At 28.9% G+C, this 20,660-nt stretch overlaps 4 protein-coding genes across 5 annotated transcripts; 3 read left to right on the forward strand and 1 right to left on the reverse strand.

Annotated features, from left to right (window-relative positions):
• The first annotated feature begins 1,384 nt into the window (after positions 1-1,384).
• LOC103574087 (ATP-binding cassette sub-family G member 1) lies at positions 1,385-5,516 on the forward strand. Its single transcript, XM_014441958.2, has 10 exons — positions 1,385-1,802; positions 2,354-2,471; positions 2,800-2,980; positions 3,092-3,237; positions 3,343-3,584; positions 3,660-3,952; positions 4,057-4,225; positions 4,321-4,577; positions 5,009-5,163; positions 5,236-5,516. The coding sequence occupies exons 1-10, from the start codon at positions 1,706-1,708 to the stop codon at positions 5,423-5,425; spliced, it is 1,848 nt and encodes a 615-aa protein (XP_014297444.1). The 5' UTR covers positions 1,385-1,705; the 3' UTR covers positions 5,426-5,516.
• Positions 5,517-5,949: 433 nt separating this feature from the next.
• On the forward strand, positions 5,950-10,210 carry LOC103573369 (ATP-binding cassette sub-family G member 4). Its single transcript, XM_008552430.3, has 10 exons — positions 5,950-6,505; positions 6,982-7,099; positions 7,429-7,609; positions 7,721-7,866; positions 7,976-8,217; positions 8,322-8,593; positions 8,667-8,835; positions 8,908-9,164; positions 9,637-9,791; positions 9,865-10,210. The coding sequence occupies exons 1-10, from the start codon at positions 6,409-6,411 to the stop codon at positions 10,052-10,054; spliced, it is 1,827 nt and encodes a 608-aa protein (XP_008550652.1). The 5' UTR covers positions 5,950-6,408; the 3' UTR covers positions 10,055-10,210.
• A 396-nt stretch (positions 10,211-10,606) lies between these two features.
• Positions 10,607-14,047, forward strand: LOC103573373 (ATP-binding cassette sub-family G member 4). Of its 2 annotated transcripts, none has more exons than XM_008552442.2 (8): positions 10,607-10,680; positions 11,301-11,507; positions 11,686-11,993; positions 12,066-12,450; positions 12,524-12,765; positions 12,837-13,005; positions 13,290-13,390; positions 13,459-14,046. In XM_008552442.2, exons 2-8 carry the CDS (start codon positions 11,312-11,314, stop codon positions 13,960-13,962), a joined length of 1,905 nt encoding a protein of 634 aa, XP_008550664.1. In that variant the 5' UTR covers positions 10,607-10,680; positions 11,301-11,311; the 3' UTR covers positions 13,963-14,046. The 2 variants fall into 2 exon arrangements, with proteins under 2 accessions (XP_008550664.1, XP_008550673.1); XM_008552451.2 differs by lacking the exon at positions 10,607-10,680 and adding an exon at positions 10,864-11,072 and having other exon boundaries at positions 13,459-14,047.
• A 65-nt stretch (positions 14,048-14,112) lies between these two features.
• On the reverse strand, positions 14,113-20,347 carry LOC103573387 (ATP-binding cassette sub-family G member 4). The gene is made up of 11 exons (XM_008552463.3): positions 19,925-20,347; positions 17,529-17,798; positions 17,244-17,427; positions 17,047-17,170; positions 16,842-16,987; positions 16,377-16,500; positions 16,052-16,286; positions 15,845-15,978; positions 15,610-15,778; positions 14,826-15,082; positions 14,113-14,608 (listed from the first exon to the last, which is right to left on the reverse strand). The coding sequence occupies exons 2-11, from the start codon at positions 17,725-17,727 to the stop codon at positions 14,264-14,266; spliced, it is 1,917 nt and encodes a 638-aa protein (XP_008550685.1). The 5' UTR covers positions 17,728-17,798; positions 19,925-20,347; the 3' UTR covers positions 14,113-14,263.
• Positions 20,348-20,660: the final 313 nt, after the last annotated feature.

Genomic DNA, 20,660 nt, shown 5'->3' on the forward strand with positions numbered 1-20,660 from the left:
CGCTTTGAAAGAAGCGATTCTTTCTAATCCTAAAATAAAAAAGGTATGAAATGTATGTGAAGCCTCTTTTTTGAATACCTGATTGGCTAAAGGTAAAAGAGAATTAAAATTTAAACAATTTACACGACAATTATGTGAGTTTAAATAAATATATAAATAGCGGCACGTGCGCGCTTGCGCGCGAAACATCAATTCTCGTAATAGTGAAAAAACTTCTTTTTTTTTTTTGGACACAGGCAGCGAGTCAATTTTCTATAGAATTTCTATGGAATTTCTTCGAAGACAGATTTTTTTGAAACTGAAGTCTGCGATGCCCACTTTTGAAATTTTGAAATTTTAATAAAGATGATTGGAGTCGCATTAAATAATAATAGTAACAAAAAAAGTTAGTGTTGTTACAGATAAGCTTATTAATTTTTTAAAATTTAATGTAAGAATGACAGATGAAGATTTCAAGATGATCTTTTATTTGGTACAAGAAAATTCTGATCTTTCTGATTGATCAAAAAATTTATTGAATCAGTTAGTTTGCGAATTTATAAATCAGTTGATAATTAAATTAATAAACTGTCAAATTTCTTAAAAAGATAATTAGACTTGTATACAATACTAATATATGCATTGTGAGGCCATGATTCATCATTTGTACTTGAAACGCGGAGAGGAAATGTTAAATAAAGCTTAATATAACTGTTAGCTCTTCTGGTTCATCATTCCCCCGATAGAACGCTTAAGTTTTTAAGCTCTTGTTTTTTCGCGCTTGTAATTTATTCTAATAAAATAAAATTTTCTTCAGCTTGCTAACATTTGAGCTCATACTTAGTCTGTCCGTAATAGAACAAAATACTTGTTTAACATTTTTTTAAATTTTTATCACTAAAATTGGAGTGTGGTACCAAGTGAAGGCTGCTCAAAGAAGGGCTTTAAAAATCTGAAAAAAATTCCAGATAACGTCGTCTATATTTTTTGAGAAAATTATTTTGGCTAGTGTAGAATATTTATTTTTTGATTAAATATGACTAATTAATAAATAATAAAATTTTTATAGGACACATTTATTGTAAGTATCGACTCAAATTTGATGATTTTTTAAAGCTCTGATGTATAATAAAAAAAAATTCTTTAGAAATTAAAAAATTTTTATTTAAATGTTCTTCTTTTTAAAAAATTTATAAAAACTACTTGTGCAAGGATGATACTCAGTCGGCTTCCGGAGTTAACATAAATGATTATTTTCTTGATAATTAAATAAAATAAAATAATTTTACCGATTGAAATAAAATTAAACGTCGCCGCGGATGTCGTATTTAAAATATTTAATAACAGAGGCGCTGAGTAAACATGTAAGCTTCTCATGAAAGTAATCAAGTAGCGCACGGAACGCGTGTTAATTCGAATACCAATTCTGTAGAATACTGTACAATAATATCTATCTTAGCTGTGTCTTGTATGGATCAGTTTGCGCTCGATCGTGATCGAGCACATGTCGCAATAATTTTTAAATTTGTTATTTATAACTAGTCTTTTGTGATTTTTAAATTTTTATTTATCTTAATTACTCGATAACTAGTTAGCTATTTTTGTTTGAGATAAAACGTAGTCTGTTCTACTGAGCATATTATTATTTATAAAGATTATTTAATTGTACGATGGAAGCTTTAGTTTTTTGCAATGAATTTTAAAAAAAAGTGTCATCAGATATATAATGGACGAAAGGATGCTGCCGATAAATACCAGTCGTTCATTGAACTTGACTTTCGATGGACTATCCTACTCTGTAAAAACCGGAATTTTGAGGAAAGGTATTTTATTATAGTTACGAAATTATAAACTTTATGAGAGAAAATTTTTTTGAATTTAAATTATAAAACAAAGCTGTTGGGCAACTGATTATTTGCATATCTAATAGCGCGAGCATATTTACTCTGCGTGAATTGAAGAGAGAATGACTCTTGTATTATCTCTATTTAAATAAAAACTATTTATCATTTATCGCAATTAATTATTTATAATGAAAACTCATTATGTTAATGATAATATAAAGCTATAGATATTTTTAAACAATTAATGCTTTGAATTTAATATTTAAATTGAAATTTATTACTTGTTTTTGTTTTTTGTATTATCATTTATGAAAAAAGTTTAATCAGTCACGATATCCATAGAGTTAATGATCCCAGGTGGTTTGTCTTATCACAAAGATTTTTTCTTTTATCACATGAAGATAAAAATTATAACAAAAATATCAAGTGTTGTTATAAAAAGCGGGGACAGAAGCTTATATTTTTAGTAGGGATAAATTAATTTATAATATTGGAAAATAATTTTGATTATTTTTTTTATTTTTTTCCAGAAAGTCGACAATTATTAACGACAGTTAGCGGCGAATTCCGTGTGGGAGAACTGACGGCGATAATGGGACCGTCTGGAGCTGGAAAGTCAACGCTTATGGATATTTTAGCTGGATTTACGTACGGGATGAATAATTTAATTATTTATAATTCACTTTTATTCTAGATAAAAAATTAATACACAGTCGCGGCATTATTATTACTTTTTTAATACTTAGTTATCTGAATGTCTTTGTGTTACAATGATTTGCAAGATGTACGTAGCATATGCAAAACTTGATAGATATATATTAATAAGCACGTGATATATTAATAAGTCTACAGCATTATTATCCAGTAATTTATTTAAACAATAAAATATAAATTACCTTAAGTATCATAAAATAGAAGAGGTGAAGCTAGAGCTTGACATTTGTCTATAATAAAATAATAATTTTATTAAAACTAGAGTCCAAAAAAGCGGCACAGTCTCTGTAAATGGTAATCCTCGTGATCTTGCGGAGTTCCGTCGATCATCTGCGTACATAATGCAAGACGACCACCTCGAGCCTCTTCTTACTGTTGAGGAGAGCGTATATATTGCAGCGAATCTTAAACTTGGCTGGAATTATCATAACAAAACACAAAGGGTAATAAAATTTTTTGTTCCTCGTATTCTACTTTTGTTGTAAATAAACTTCATTAAATATTATAATGACCAAACAATTGCGGCAGTAAAATATATAATAATTTTATTTCAGGTCAGCCAAATTATTTTCGCACTAGGTCTCGAGTCATGCAGAAATACAAGGACGTCGCTTCTGAGCGGAGGACAGAAAAAAAGACTAGCAATGGCTCTCGAGCTTGTTAATAATCCACCAGTTATGTTTTTTGATGAGCCAACGAGGTAATAAAGATAAAATAAAATATAAAATACATGCATTAATGTATTGAGTATCAGCAAAAAATAATAATAAAGTATCGATTAATAATATATAATGGGCTTTTATAGTGGTCTCGATAGCGTGACATCAAAACAGTGTATTAAATTGATGCAGGAACTAGCCAGAGAAGGTCCATGTACAATTATAATTAACATTCACCAACCCAGCGCAATACTTTTCGACATGATCGACCATCTATATGTGATTGTCGGTGGTCGTTGTGTTTACACAGGAAGTACCAAAGCCATAGTGCCATTTTTAGCCAAGCACGGATTACACTGCCCTACTTATTATAACCCAGCAGACTTTCGTACGTTTTTTTATTTTCATTTTTCACTCTATATTATCATTATTTTATTTTAATATTCATATCACTCTCTCTTAGTAATGGAAGTATGCAACGGCGAGTACGGGGACTGGAACGATAAACTTGTCGAGTCAATTGATAATGGAAAGTGTAATGACTGGAAATCAGAATCTAATAAAAATATTCCCTGGAGACTTAGGAGTCAATTGAATCCTGAAGTTCCCAGTGTCCAAAATGCTGACACCGATGCTGATGATGATAAAGAAGATAATAAAATTACTGAAAATAATTCTGTAGACTACGCTACTGGATTTTGTCAGCAGTTGTACATATTAATTAAGAGAAATGCCATTAAATTATCACGAGACAGAGTCAGTATAATCATAATAATTATTGAGTCTCTATAAATAGTTTTAATAAAGATAAAAAAAATTATTATGATTACGTACTTAAATTATACGTTTTTTTTTTTTAGGTCTTGACATTCACACGGTTGTCGATGCATTGCATAATTGCGCTTATCGTTGGAATTATTTACTATGGTATTGGCGAAGATGCCGCTTATGCACTAGATAATTTCAATTTACTATTTTTTAGTCTAATGTTTCTGATGTTCTCAGCATTCAGTGCCACTATAATAACATGTATGTATATGAGTTAAATAAATATAAAAAAATTATTAGATAATTTAATTAAGTAATTGATTAAATTATAAAAATAATTTTTTGGTTGTATGTAGTTCCATTGTCTCTGCCAATTGTAACGAGAGAACATTTCAACAGGTGGTATAAACTAAGATCATTTTATCTAGCGAATCAATTAGCCGATTTACCAATTCAAATAATAGCTGTTACTATCTACACATATATTGTTTATTTTATGACTGGACAGATCTTAGAAGTCAGAAGATTTGTGCTCTGGTCTATGGTCTGCGTTGTTGTCAGTCTCGTTGCCCAGCTGATTGGGGTAATTGTCGGGATCGCATTAAGTATACATGTACATATTTTTTTTTACTTTACTAACTTCAGTAGTTTTAATAGTGAAGGTACTGCCTTTATTTAATCAGCAACTATCCGATATTGAACCTATCGCCTTTCAATAATTTTTTTACGGTCAATGTGTATCAGCGGATTGATGTCGTAGCAAACTAGGTGTTGTAAACTATTTTTATAATTTCTACTTAGTGTTACAGTGTGTCAGTTTTGTTTCATATACGGCAAAGTAATCCGACGCGCCCTGTCGTCTACTGATCCTACATACCCCACATATTAAATATTTACAACTATACGATATTTATTTTTTTAATAAGACTGGTGAAATTAAATAATTTTTTTTTATTAATCCGCTGATAGATAGATCAGAAAAAAATTATTTTGTAGTGAACAAAAATATGCGGAGGCGCGAAAATAAAATTTTTGAATTTTTAGAACAGCGTGATATTTGGTCCACTTTTTATAATGCCGTTTGTCATATTCAGTGGATTCTTTGTCCACTTGAATGACGCTCCAGTTTTTCTTCAATGGTTTTTTCATTCATCATTTTTAAAATACGGCTTTGAATGCGCCATGGCATCTATGTACGGGTAAGTCATCAGTCATTACTTATAACTTAATTAATCGAAAATAAATTTATTTATTCTCATAAATTTTTGTAGATTTGAACGACCGAAAATGCATTGCTCGCAAGATTACTGTCACTTTGTTTTTCCCTCAAAATTAATGAAAGAAATGGGAATGACAAACGTCAACTACTGGTTTTCATTTATAATATTGATAGTTTTATATTTTATACTTGACTTGATAGCTTTTATTACTCTCCGTCTTCGACTTAAAAGAATCATATAACTTTTGTAAATACAAATCATTTTTTTTATGTTACCATAATTTTTTATACCAATTTAATAACAACATATACATATATATAATATTTTATATCTTTACAAGTATTAACTTATTTTTTTTTAAACAAAACAATCCACTTTCTCAGTTAATTAAATTTATAATTCTCGAGACCGATTGTTAGAAATTCCTGATTTTACTATCAGCGTTCATGGGAACTTGCAATAAATTTTCATATTTATTTAAACAATAAATTAAATTGGCTTTGTTTCTTTTCCAAGTAATTTAAGGTCACGTCAATAAACTGAATTGCATCTTTTAGATCCGAATTTAAACAACAAATATTTATTTTTAATTTATATAAATATCTAAATTAATTTACAATAGGCAGTTAAAACAAAACAAATATTTTTAAAAAATAATAATAAAAAAGAATATAAAAATAATATTTGTTTAAATAAATTCTGCTTATTTATTTTAAATTGCGTCGATACTGCAGGTATTTGATATCGTTTGAATAATACATATAAATATTTATGTATAAGTACATATAATACTGTAGACTATAACATGACTGTGACCACTGTGACTGTTTAACAACTCAGGTGCCTCAGGTGTTGTCAGGTTGAGAGGAAGAAATGTTAAAAATTTATTAAGTGGGGAGACAAAGTATACTGGCGCACAGAGAGCGCGTGGCAATTCGAATACTATTTCTTGGAGTATAATAATTTTCTATCTTACACAGAGAATCAGTATGTGCTCGCGGCTCGATCGTGATCAAGTTTATACCGCAATCTAATTTATCATACTCTTCCGTATGTCTTCTTCTTCCTTACTCGAGTTGCCGCATATCGCAATCGACATCAACATTAGATCAGTTTTGTAATTGAACTCCTCGTAAAAGTATTTAGTAATTTTTTAAAAATAAAATGGAAACTTGGGTGTCGTGACGTCTATTGATATTTGGAACCATCATCATTATTATCATTATGGAAGAAAAGATGCTGCCGAAGAACACGAGGCGTTCACTGAACTTGACCTTCGATGGGCTGTCTTACTGTGTCAGAACTGGAATTTTGAAGAATGGTATTCGACTCTCGAAAATTTTAACTTTTTAGATAATTTTTTTTTACTTATGTTAAAAGAGAGTATATTTTAATTACATCCAGTCTGGACTATCAGACTTTATACTTTGTGAAAAATATTAATTTTTTTTAGTATCTTTATTTTTCAACAAATAAAAGATTATTATAATTTTCAACAAATAATAATAATAACTTATCAAATTCATTTTTATTAACAAATAATAACTTTCTTTTGACAATAATTTAATTTAAATTTATCTGCATTTCATATCGTAATAAATAATCTGACAGCAACGTGTCCGAGTGTAATATTCTTATCAAGAATAATCATATCTTTAACAAAGCTCGGTAACTAATAACTAAATTTCACATAACAAATAGAAAAAAAAATTTTAATATACTTTCATCAAGAAAATTATTTTATGTTCTCCATAACTAATAACTATGAAAAAGTGATTTTTTTTATTTTTTTTCCAGAAAGTCGACAATTATTAACGACAGTTAGCGGCGAATTCCGTGTGGGAGAACTGACAGCGATAATGGGACCGTCTGGAGCTGGAAAGTCAACGCTTATGGATATTTTAGCCGGATTTACGTACGGGATGAATAATTTAATTATTTATAATACACTTTTTATTCTAGATAAAAAATTAATACACAGTCGCGGCATTATTATTACTTTTTTAATACTTAGTTATCTGAATGTCTTTGTGTCACAATGATTTGCAAGATGTACGTAGCATGTGCAAAACTTGATAGATATATATTAGTAAGCTCGTGAGATATTCATAAGTCTACAGCATTATTATCCAGTAATTTATTTAAACAATAATATATAAATTACCTGAAGTATCATAAAATAGAAGAGGTGAAGCTAGAGCTTGACATTTGTCTGTAATAAAATAATAATTTTATTAAAACTAGAGTCCAAAATAGCGGCACAGTCTCTGTAAATGGTAATCCTCGTGATCTTGCGGAGTTCCGTCGATCATCTGCGTACATAATGCAAGACGACCACCTCGAGCCTCTTCTTACTGTCGAGGAGAGCGTTTATATTGCAGCGAATCTTAAACTTGGTTGGAATAATCATGACAAAGCACAAAGGGTAATAAAATTTTTTGTTCCTCGTATTCTACTTTTGTCGTAAAGAAACTTCATTAAATATTATAACGACCAAACAATCGCGGCAGTAAAATATATAATAATTTTATTTCAGGTCGACCAAATTATTTTCGCACTAGGTCTCGAGTCATGCAGAAATACAAGGACGTCGCTTCTAAGCGGAGGACAGAGAAAAAGACTAGCAATAGCTCTCGAGCTTGTTAATAATCCACCAGTTATGTTTTTTGATGAGCCAACGAGGTAATAAAGATGAAATAAAATATAAAAAACATGCATTAATGTATTTAATATCTGCAAAAAATATTAATAAATTCTTTATCAATAATTAATGTATGATATTTTTTTGCAGCGGTTTGGATATTGTTACGTCTAAACAGTGTATCAATTTGCTTCGAGCACTAGCAAGAGAAGGTCCACGTACGATCATCATGACAATTCATCAACCTAGTGCAACACTTTTCGACATGTTGGACCATTTGTATGTCGTCGTAGAAGGTCGCTGTGTCTATACAGGAGGAACTAAATCTATACTGCCGTATTTAGTCAAGCACGGATTACACTGCCCTACTTATCATAATCCCGCTGACTTTTGTACGTTCATTGATATTTCATATACTTTTTTTTTAACATCCTAATCTTTATTTATTCATACTTTAAATATTAACAACTTGAGCTGTTTCTCGTACCACAATTAGTGTTGGAAATATGCAACGGTGATTACGGTAACTGGAACAAAAAACTAGTCGACTCAATTGACAACGGCAAGTGCAATAACTGGAGATCAGTTTCTAGTGAAAAAATTGCTTGGAGAGTCGATTGTCCTTTCCGACGAGGACTGAGTCTCGAAATTCCTGAAGACAATGATACAGGTGTAATAAATAAAAAGCCCGGATACTATGCCACTGGATTTCTACAACAGCTGTACATTTTAATTAAAAGAAATGCCATCAAATTATCTAGAGATAAAGTAAAAATTACTGATAACAATTAAGTAATTACTAATTAAAATTCCAATTGTCTTAATAATTTTTTTTTTCCAGGTCTTGACATTCACCCGACTGTCAATGCATTGCATAATTGCTCTTATCGTCGGTGTTATTTATTACGATATAGGCGAAGACGCCGCTTACGCTTTGGATAATTTTAATTTGATATTTTTTAATCTCATGTTTTTAATGTTTTCTGCATTCAGTGCGACAATAATAACATGTAAGTATTTAAATTTTTTAATAAAAAAAAAAAGAATTGAATTAATGAATTATTAATTTGTTTATTCAATAGTTCCAACGGCAGTACCAATAGCAACACGAGAACATTTCAACAGGTGGTATAAACTAAGATCATTCTATCTAGCTAACAAATTTGCTGATTTACCTATTCAAATAATAGCTGTTTCAATTTACACACTCATTGTTTACTTTATGACCGGACAAATACCCGAGGGTAGAAGATTTGCATTACTGTCCGCTGTTTGCGTTACTGTCAGTCTAGTTGCGCAAATTATTGGTGTAATTGTCGGAACTGGAATGAGTGTTCAGGTATTTTAATAAGCAACTTATTTTATTTTATTAGTATCTACACTAAGAAAAATTTCGTTCCAGTCATATCTATATGATGAATTAGTTAATGTCTTTAAATTTGGTATCGTCGAAAAAGTCTTGACTTGAATTTGTTCCTTTTCATAGTTTAAACTTTTGTCTATTGCCAAGTATCGAGATATTTCAATTTGTCTGTATAGCTCGAATGACATTTAAATTACGCGGGAAAAAAGACGATCGTATTTATTTTTCTTAATAAGAAAAATTTAGTCTATGCTATGACTTCTATGATAATAGATATTAGACAATTGATAAAAAAAAATTTGACTATGCACTGTAAAAAATCGGGAGTGAATTCGGAGTAATTACTGATTTTATTTAAATTCGAATTCACTCGGATTTGGAATTTTAATATTAAAATAAACTCCCCTTCGGAGTGAATTTTACTGAAATTCCATTAACATGTCCACAGAACAGCGTCATCCTTGGACCTCTGCTAATAATGCCTTTTGTTGTATTCAGTGGATTCTTTGTCCACATAAATGACGCACCTTCTTATCTCCAATGGCTTTTCCACACATCATTTCTCAAATATGGATTTGAAACTGCAATGGCTTCTATGTATGGGTAGGTCATGTTCATTTAACTTTTTATTAATCAACTTAAACCAGTTTATTAATGAGATTTATTCATATTACAGATTCGATAGACGAAAAATGAAGTGCTCGGATGATTACTGTCATTTTGCATTCCCAAAAAAACTTATGCATGAAATGGGAATGATTAACGTCGACTATTGGTTTTCAATGTTAATATTATTTTGTTTATATTTTTTACTTGATATATTAGCTTATATCACTCTCCGATTGCGTTTGAAAAAACTAATTTGATATTTTTATCAACTAGAAATAAAATTATTAGTTAATTTTTTTTTATAAATCAATTTTTATATATATTCTAGTCAGTATTATTGTTTTACAATTAAAAGTAATAATAATAATTACACTAATCAGTAATTATGAAATTAAATAATACTATAAATCAAAACTAAAAATAATTAACATGGAAAAATTGGAAAATTTTGAAAGACAAAAATTTGACAAATTTTTAAGATCTGACTTAGATAAATCTTAGGTCTAAAAATTAGTTTTATTTTTATAATAATTATATATATAAAAAATTAATAATAATAATAAGTTTTGTCATAATAAAATAAATTTATATTAAAAAAATTCATTGAATGAAAACAATCAATTAATCTAAGGACATGTTATATTTATATGAAAGTAAGAGTGTAAATGAATTAATTTTACTCCAAAAACAGTAAATATATATATTTTATATATTTATATATAAAAAACTAGTCAAACAGCATACTTTCCATTGGTTCATTAAACTTTGTGAAAGTTACAACGTGATATTGCAATTTAAAATAAATTATACTCACAATCTCTTAATAAAAAAAGCAACATTCTGTGCTGAACACTCATGGAGTAAACACTCGGACTGCATGAAGGCAAGTATGACTTTAATTCAGTTCTTTTGTCTCTTATTATTTAAAACTCGCTTATTCTTTTTATCTTTATTAGATATAAGATATATTATATCCTACTCAAACGCATTCTCCCTCCTAAATATTTTCAATATATCATGGTCAGTTAAGTTTATAAAGACTGACTGAGCCATTGGACCAGTCGCAGTTATACTTCCAGCTTATCTGCTGGTATTTTAAATGAACTTACGTCAATTGATATCGACCTATTAATTATTCCGAAAACAAAAACAATTAAATTGAATAATTAAGTATTATAAATTATATTAATTTATATTTTTATTTATAATCACAAGTTTTATTAATTCAAAGTGAAATTACGTGGATTGTGACAAACATATATTTAATTTATTAATGTATGTATGAGTAAGATAATTGAATTAATTTTATATGTTAATTTTTATCATTTGAATTTGTTTGAGAGATCGAACTAATATGCGCAATAAATTTAATTAATATTGTTTATTGTTTTTGATAAGGTTTATTTGCACTTTGTACGACTTCGATTACAAAAAATTAGCAAATATTTTATTTTGAATTTTAAAAATTTAAATAATAATTTTATTTATTTTTTTGTTGTTTAGAATTATGAAATATGAATCTTGAAAATTTAGTGAACCTTGAAAATGGAGATGAAAATAATGGTCTGATAAACGAGTCGTCCTTGATTAGAACGATGGTTCATATTGAAAGTTCTCAGACCAAAAATCTATTAAAACAACAACCAAATGCCAGCAGTATTAATATTGACTTCAGAGATTTAAATTATTCTGTACGTGTCAGTCAAAAAGGTGAATAGATTATAGAAAAAAAAAAACAAGTGGAAAATTACACATGCGAATAAAAAAAGAATTATCAAGTGTTAGAAAAATTTCACTATCAATATTAATTTTAAGGTCATTTAGATAAAAATTTTTTAATGAGTATAATATCTGTTATCTAGTGTAATGATTCAAACATTTGTTTCAGGAAAATGTAAAAGAGAAATTTTGCGCGCCGTAAGCGGTTATTTTCGCGCGTGCTCTTTGAATGGAATAATAGGACCATCTGGAGCGGGAAAAACAAGTTTGCTGAGTATCATTTGTGGATTCAAAAGCTCAAACATTCGCGGTAATATTTCAGTAAATGGAATTAAAGTTGATGCAGATGTTTTGCGTAAACTCACGTGCTATATTCCACAAGAGTTTGATTTATTGCCATTACTTACTACTCAAGAAACTTTGTATTATTCAACGAGATTGAAAGTTTCGAGGAATATTCGCACGTGTCAAGATATTGTACGCACTTGTACTATTAATGTTCTCAAGTACTCTCTTATTTAAATAATTTATTTATTTATTATCATTCAGGTGACTGAAGTAGCGGAAAAATTGGGATTATTAGAATGTCTAGGAACGATGGCGGCAAATTTAAGCGGGGGAGAAAAAAAACGTCTGTCGATTGGAGTAGAAATAGTTACGAATCCTCAGGTACTGGTACTGGATGAACCAACGAGTGGGCTGGACTCAGCAGCTTCATGCCAAGTGATTAGTTTGATTAAAAAAATGTCACAGTCCGGGTGCACGATAATCTGCGCGATCCATCAACCGAGTAGTCGAATAATGACAATGTTCGACAACGTCCTGGTGCTCGCCGATGGCCGTGATCTTTACTGCGGACCTCAGACTAGTATTGTAACAACTTTTAAACAGGCGGGATTTACTTGCCCGCCTTTCTACAATATCTGCGAGTTTGGTAATAATTGAAACAAATATTTACCCCAGAAAATGCTCACTGGTTCATTATTTCAAATTCAGGTTGATTTTAGTGATTGAAGCCGCGACGGGACAACGGACTGGCGACTGCCAATTGCTGAAAAAATTCAATGGAGAATTTTATTTGTCTTTTTTGAAAAGTTTGAAAGATAGTTCTGATAATAAGTCGATTGCTTTACCGATCAATGATCTCGGTGATAAAAAAGAGTATGATAAAAAAAATTTTTCATTGCCGTGGATTAATGAACTTCAAGTTCTTCTTTGTCGTGCTGCGACATGCGTTTGCCGTGATAATGTAATTATATATTTTTTATTGTCTTAATTATTTATTATTTATAAGTGTAATTATTTTATTTCTTGTTTCAGACCATGACTAAATTGAGATTAGTATCTCATATAGCAATTGGGTTACTACTGGGTCTGGTTTTTCGTGATTTTGGTCAAGATGCCAGCAAAACACCCAGTAATATTGCTAGTTTATTTTTTTTCTTATTGTTTTTATTTTTCGCCAATGCTATGCCAGCAGTACAAATGTGTAAGTTTTTTATTTTAACGGACTATTACTTTCAAAATATTTTATAGTTAGAAACTCAAAAATTTTATAAAATAAATCCGAAAATTTTCGCGGTTAATTTGAAAAATTTAAACACTTGACTCTGTATTTTAATTTAAAAACTTAAATAATTGACTACAGTTTCAAATCCATCGAAAAAATATTCCTTATATGCTTACAAAAATTCAATTGATTATCGAAAGCTAACGGTCTCCTTAAATTCAATTTCTAATTAAATAGTAATAAATGTTTATATTTAATTCCAGTTCCTGTTGAAGCCGCAGTCTTTACCCGAGAGCATTTAAATAATTGGTACAGCCTGTGTACTTATTATATCTCGAAAATAATAACCGATCTCCCACTACAGGTTTGATATTTATTTAAAAAATTACCAATACTTAAAACCAAGTACTCAACACATTAATCCTTTATTAGATTCTATGCCCAACATGTTTTTTAATTATCGCCTACTGCTTGACCGGTCAGCCCTTGGAATGCGACAGATTTATAAAAGTATGGCTGATGTGCTTCCTCATATCTATTTTGGCTCAATCATTTGGGATCCTCGCCGGAGCGGCATTCAATACCCACGTCGGCTGTTTTCTTGTACCAGCTCTCAACATTCCCATGTTTCTGTTCGCGGGTTTTTTCATAAAACTCTCCGAGATATCGTCGTATTTTTATCCCTTGTCAGCAATCAGTTTCTTCCGTTACGCTTTCGAGGGAATAATGCAATCGGTTTACGGAAATGACCGCCCAGTTTTGAACTGCACGACCGATTTTTGTATTCTTCGTAAGCCGAAATTCATTCTGTCATACATGGACATGCCTTCGACGGCATTTCCGATAATAATTGTCATACTTTGCAGCTGGATTTTAATTATTCACACGTTAATTTACATGGTTCTAAAATGGCGCATAATTAATGTTTTCAAATAACACATGACATTAATTGTACATATATATATTTATACATACTTAACAATTGATATATTTTATACAATCTTATTTATTATTTATACATATTTATAAGATAAAAATTTTTTTAAAACAAAAATTCATTAATAATACTTAAAAAAAATAAATCATCATTTTCCATAAAGTTATTTATGAGTATCTTGTTCATGAATTTTTTAAAAACTCATGATTTAAATTGAGGTAATTATTTTCTTTTTTAATTATTAATTAACAAGAAATTAAATTAATACAAATATCGCTAATTATTTATACAAGTGTCAGTTTATCGGGAAGCTTTTAATTTCCATCTCAGAAGATAGTAAGCAAAAGTACGAGTAGCAACAAGCATTATTAAGAGGGCAATAACGTCGTTCAAAAATTGATCGTCTCTCATTGCGATGTCATTTAAAAATATTTTGGGTTTTTTGTAGTGACAATAAACTTCAGCGCACTCAAGATTCTTCCTATTGCGTCCATATATTGCGGCGATGTAGCCTTCGAGACCAAAACGTAAGTAACTTATGTAACTACCCCATTTTAAATAACTCGGCAGGTCGCGTAAAGTCACTCCGAATCCAGCGAACATCATCATGGGCACTGATAACGTTGGTCCAGCAAAAGTACCATTCTGTAAATAATTTGTGTATTTAGATCATTCATTTATTTAATGAAGAGGTTCATAAAATACGTTACGCAAAATTTTACGTTGTGAGACTCCCTTTTCCATCGTAAAAAAAATTAAAATTAAAAAAAAAACCGAGAGACCCCGCCCTCCTTCCCGAAAGCGTGAACGTATTTTATAAACTACCCCAAATAAATAAATTAATTAATTAAAATTAACTTACAACGACATTAAAAACAGCTCCGATCATAAGACCAAAGCTTTGTGCAACAAAAACAACCATTAGACTGATAAGAAAAAACATGGAGAACCTTTCGATCTCTAGTAATTGTCCAGACATAAAGTAAATGATTGTAGAAAATAGTAGGCAGCATAAAAATGTCACGGGAATGTCAATAATTGTTATTGATAAATAAAACATTTTTAAAGTATACCATCTGTTGAAATGTTCCTTTTTTAGAATATTTAATTCCGTGGGAACTGTAATAAGAATATTATTTATTTTGAATAAATGTACTTTATATTTATTGACCGCTGATTATAAAATCTTATTGTGCAATCAGAAGATAAATTTTTAATTTGATTTTTTAATCAGAGATAATAATTTTTTTAGATCTGTTAATTTTTTATTGACGATGTTAAAGTTCAAAGTTTCGATTTTTTAATTTTTTATGTTTATCATAAGTTTTGATATTAAAAATTATTGTACACTGACAAAAATTTGGAGCGTGAACGGGGATTAAATCCGCAGTAAAATTTACACCAGGAATTTATTTTAACATTAAAACTGATTACTCCGAAATTAGTCTACTTCATTTTTTTAACTCCGAAGTTCTTAGGAACGGAGCAATGTAATAATAAATAATTATTAGTCATTGTTTGTCAACTAATACACGTTTTAGCCAAGTGACGTAAGAAATGTCGAAATGTTTACAATAATTATTTTTTTAACGTCAATAAAAATGAACGGATTTTATAACGAGAAAATAAAATATAAGTATACGCACATGTAAGAATAGTTAACATCATCGAAGTCATCATATGATGAATTAAAATAGCAAAAAGAAGATTATAATTCTCCAATACTCTTGAGCCTTCATTACCAGCTTGAATAAATAACATCCCCAGCATTATTCCAGTAACAATATTTACGATAATACGCAAATGTGTCAAAGTCTATAATATCAATAGATTAAATAAATAAATGACATAATAAAATAAATTTTAAAAATGATAACTAACTGCGTCACGTTTGCACTTGATGTATCCGCGATAAAGAAGAACTTTCAGTTGATGACTCTGCGAAGTCGCTTGCAAAGATGGTTTTTTTTTAGTAATTCTATATCTCTTGTTACTTTTCATCCCATTTGCGTTACCTAGAAAAAAAAAAAACCAAATTTGATTTACTGAAATCTATAATAAGTACAAATTATCGAGTGATTTTATTACTTTTGAAATCTTCAACCGGGATCGCGTTGCCGAACCACTGAGAACTCTTTCCATTTTGCGTGGCATGTATCAGAGTTTCAATTTTATCATCCCCGTATTCACCGCAAGCCAATTCAATCGCGTAATCCGCCGGATTATGATACATTGGACATGGAAGCTTAACGCTCTCCAGAAAGGGAATTAATTGACCTGTTGCTCCTTGGTACAAGCATGTACCTTTAGCCAGTATCAGTACCTACAAATTAAATTAACACCGTATAGTAGCCAAACCTTTAATTCAATTAAATACCACTTACGCTACGTATATATTAATTAAATCACTTACATGATCAAAAAGCTGGAATAGTGAAGCGCTTGGTTGATGAATCGTACAAACAATCGTTCGATTTTGTCGCGCTAAGACTTTTAATAAATTTACTACTTGTGTACATGTTGAGCTGTCTAATCCTCTGTAAATAATTTAATCAATAATTTAATTAATAAATATATTTTAAATATTGGAAGTGAATTCGGAGTCATTACGGATTTTATTTAAATTCACATTTACTCCAGATTTGAAATACGATTACTCCACAGATTTCTTACAGTATATCAATAAATAATTAGCTATCAAAATTAAGATATAAAAATTTTTACCCAAAAAATTAAAGAAATTGATTATTTTTTATTTGCAAAGTGATAAAATAAATTATTAATAATTGCGATATTTCTTTCATAAATTAAATTATAGAAAAAAAATTTTTTTTTTTTTTCTAAATGCAAAGGTATGATAATTTTGTCAATTACTTACGTCGTAGGCTCATCTAAAAACATAACAGTAGGATCATTAACTAACTCCAATGCTATTGATAATCTTTTCTTTTGACCACCGCTCAATCTGTCTGATCTTGTGTTAACATGCTCACTTAATCCGAGTGTAATTAATATTTCTTTAATCTATTGATAAATAAGTAAATAAATAAACAGTTTGAATATTTGATATAATAAATTCTTACAATTGATAATTTAGTTTTCTTGGCAATATTAGTTCCTAATTTTAAGTCTGCAGCGACCCACATATTCTCCGAGACAGTTAGTAACGGTTGAAGCCGGTCATCTTGAGTTATATACGCACTGGTTCTGAAGGAAAAAAACCAGAAGTAAGTAAACAAGACTAGAATGATCGAGAAAGGATGAAAAATATATAAAGTACTTTCTAAATGTATCAATATCACGAACGTCGCCATTAACTTTAATAGTTCCTTGAATTCCGGTTAATCTGTAGCCAGAAAGAATGTCAAGTAACGTCGATTTTCCAGCTCCAGATGGACCCATGATAGCGATAAGTTGTTTTGCTGGTAATCTTCCGTATATTCCGTGTAGGATTTCTTTAGTTCCTACAAAAAAAAATAAAAAACGATAGGAATTAATGAGCGATGTCTACATTGACGAAGACTAATCACTGTGATTATAACTATATGCCGGAATAAAAAATTACCCCGACGGAATCCGATGGAAACTTTGTAACGAAGATCTTCGAAAGAAATGTCAGCTGCCTCGTGTTCTTTTACTGCCTTCCGTAAACATAATTCTTGATTGCAATTATCCGGGTTGTAATTATCAGTTTTTGATTGCGGGTCACCAGCATGACCGGAAATTTGCGGTATGTTGGAGGCTTCGTTCATCAATACTTCCATGGCTTTTATTTATTGTTTATTGCGTCGGATCTTTGTTACTCCCTGAGGTTAATTATTGAGCGGTCAACGATCTACAATAAAATCGTAAATAATTATTGTGTTTTATAGATTTTTTGGTGGAGGATTCCGAATAAATGATTTGTCGGCACGTTGATGTAAGATTAGATTAGATAGTCAGTTAGTTCTTTGGGTACAAATGATAAATTGAATAAATCAATTGAGATCGAAGGCCAATAAGAGGTTGCTGCTCGTACTTGAAACCAAAGTCCATCATTGTGTTTTACTTTATTATAAAACAAATGTATTAATCATCCTTAATCATCTTTTTTTTTTACAAGATTTTAACCCCTACTTATTATTATTATTATTATTATTATTATTTTAAGTGAAATAATAAAAATAAAATTTTTATTTTTAAATTCCTACTTTTTTATTTCAAATCTCGATATCTCGCTAACTATAGAAATTTATCAAAAAATCTATTTAATCTTTTTTGTAGGAAATTTAATTTCCTACAAATAAGTTCTCATATATTTTTCTTATATTTTCAATAATTAAGCCGTAGTGTAAATTCAAAGATATATGAATTAAAAAATGTGTAATTAAAAAATTTTTTAAATCAAAGCAAATTATCTCATTAAATATGGAAACAAAATAGATATTTATAAGGAACTTTTTTATTGAAAATTAAATTTGCTACAAAATAGTATTGATGAATTTTTTTGATAAACTTAATAATTCAGCCGCTATGTTAACTTGAAGATAAAAAATATGAAAATTTATTTTTAAATAATTTATCTTTTTTACTGACTTTAAATAATTAATTTAAATTAATTACAATAATGTAATAAGTTAGTGTTGAAGTATAAAAATGAATAACAATCGAAACAAAAGTATAAAACCTTCCGCATTTTATAAATAGCTGTAGTTAAACTACAATAACTTGCTTCTGTTATTTTAAAAAAATATGTTAATATTGATGATGATAAGCGGAAATTTTTTCCTTAGGTTTTTTCCTTATACTCCATTATGTTTTTTATTTATAAAAAAAACCAGTTCTTCAGATTCGTCATCACGGGATTTTATTAAAAATTTTTTACGTTTCTTGAAATTAAATATCATGATATTAAAGTAGATCAATCGCTCAAATAATATAACATTAAACAAAACTGAGGAGTAAAAAAAAAAAATTGATAATAACAATGAGTAAAAAATGATAAACGTGTGAGCAAAGTTCGTTAGCAAACATGAGTCACATGTAGTTGTAACATATATTTGAATGACAATGAATCTTCTCTGTCAAAACGTTTTATTTAATTTTAAAAAACGTGAGAACAATAAATATAATAATAAGTATAAGTACAACATAAAAATAATCAGATAATATAAAATTTATTTAATTATAAGAGATCCATAAACTCTTATATTAACTATAAATATTTATGTATTTCACGATTAAAATTGCATAAGTATATAAATTATATTATTATTGTAAATAATGTTGACATAAAATCTAAATAGATAAGAGTATTAATTTGTCAATTCACTCGATTTATAAACAACAAAATATGATTTAATAATTTATAGTTAAGGTCGTTCGTTATTTTTATTTTCTTTTTATTTTAATTATTTTTTTTTTCCGCACAATTCATTTTTTTAAAATGATTTTTTATTAAATTCAAGGATTTTCCGGATTCGTTGACCTCTAATTGTTAACTTAAATGACAGTACTTTTATTTACTAGACATGACTAGTTTTTAAAAGTAATAAAAAAATTTATTTCCATATTCACTTTTTATGACAGCATAATTGTTTTCATTTAAATTTACATTCCCCTCATTAAATTTATATTTATTTTTATATTTATGTTTACATTTATTATTTATTTTTATAAATTTAAACTAGATCACCGAGTTTTCACTTTCTTTATGTCAAAAGTATAACAAATTATTGAGTTTAATTTCAGTGAAAGGGTAACCGGCTCCGAAATAAATTCTCAGTAAAAACTTTTTAATTTACCGTCAAGTAATTTTGTGATATTAAGTAATAAAAGTTATAATTTACTGTGCAATAATATTTAAAAATGAATCGAATAAATTATAATTAAAAATGTTAAAATGTCAATAAATTTAAAAAAACATCCGATAAATTTATTTAAAACTCGTAAAATAAATATTTAAAAAAAAAATAAAAATACCTTTAGTTACTCCGATTTATTTCAACGATAACGAACATGTTTACACTTGACGGGATTTCATTTAACGAAATAAGAATAAATTAAAATAATGAATAAATTATAAATAAAAATATAAAAATTTGTTTTAAATAAAATGTTATTGGATAGAAGACTCAAGACTGACTGACAGATCGGAGTCTTTGTAGCATAGTATCTAAGGCCCACAACGTGTTCCCTTTCTCCCACAACTATTAAGTCTTTGCTGTCTGTTACATGCACTTTACTCTCCAGAATTCTCATCTATCCAGCTTAGTTCCCCTCTTCTTTATATGCATGACCCTCGTTTTTGTAACCACAAGCGATTCTATTCTCCCTCTTTATTAAATATTCAACGATTAAAACGTTAAATTAGTATAGATTTCAAATTACATCACTTGTTTCCAAAGACACTTCCTTTTAATATCTCTTAAAAAAAAAATAAATTAGATATGTCTATCTATAGAAACTGAGAATTAGAAGTAGTAGTAAAATTAAAATCACAAATATAATAAAAAGTATTTTTTAAATTCAAATCAGCAGTACTTTGGACGTAGATCTTGATTCAAAAAATAATAAAAAAGATTAAAAATATTATATTTGCTGTTGATAAAAATTATTGTCCAATGATAATTAACTAAGATTATTATTTTACCAATAGAAGTGAAGGTTGTAGATTAAAAAAAAACAGAAAAAAAAAATACGAATCGGGTATGAGATA

Source organism: Microplitis demolitor, chromosome 6 (genome assembly GCF_026212275.2).
Source record: "Microplitis demolitor isolate Queensland-Clemson2020A chromosome 6, iyMicDemo2.1a, whole genome shotgun sequence".
In the NCBI taxonomy this organism is placed as follows: Eukaryota; Metazoa; Arthropoda; class Insecta; order Hymenoptera; family Braconidae; genus Microplitis; species Microplitis demolitor.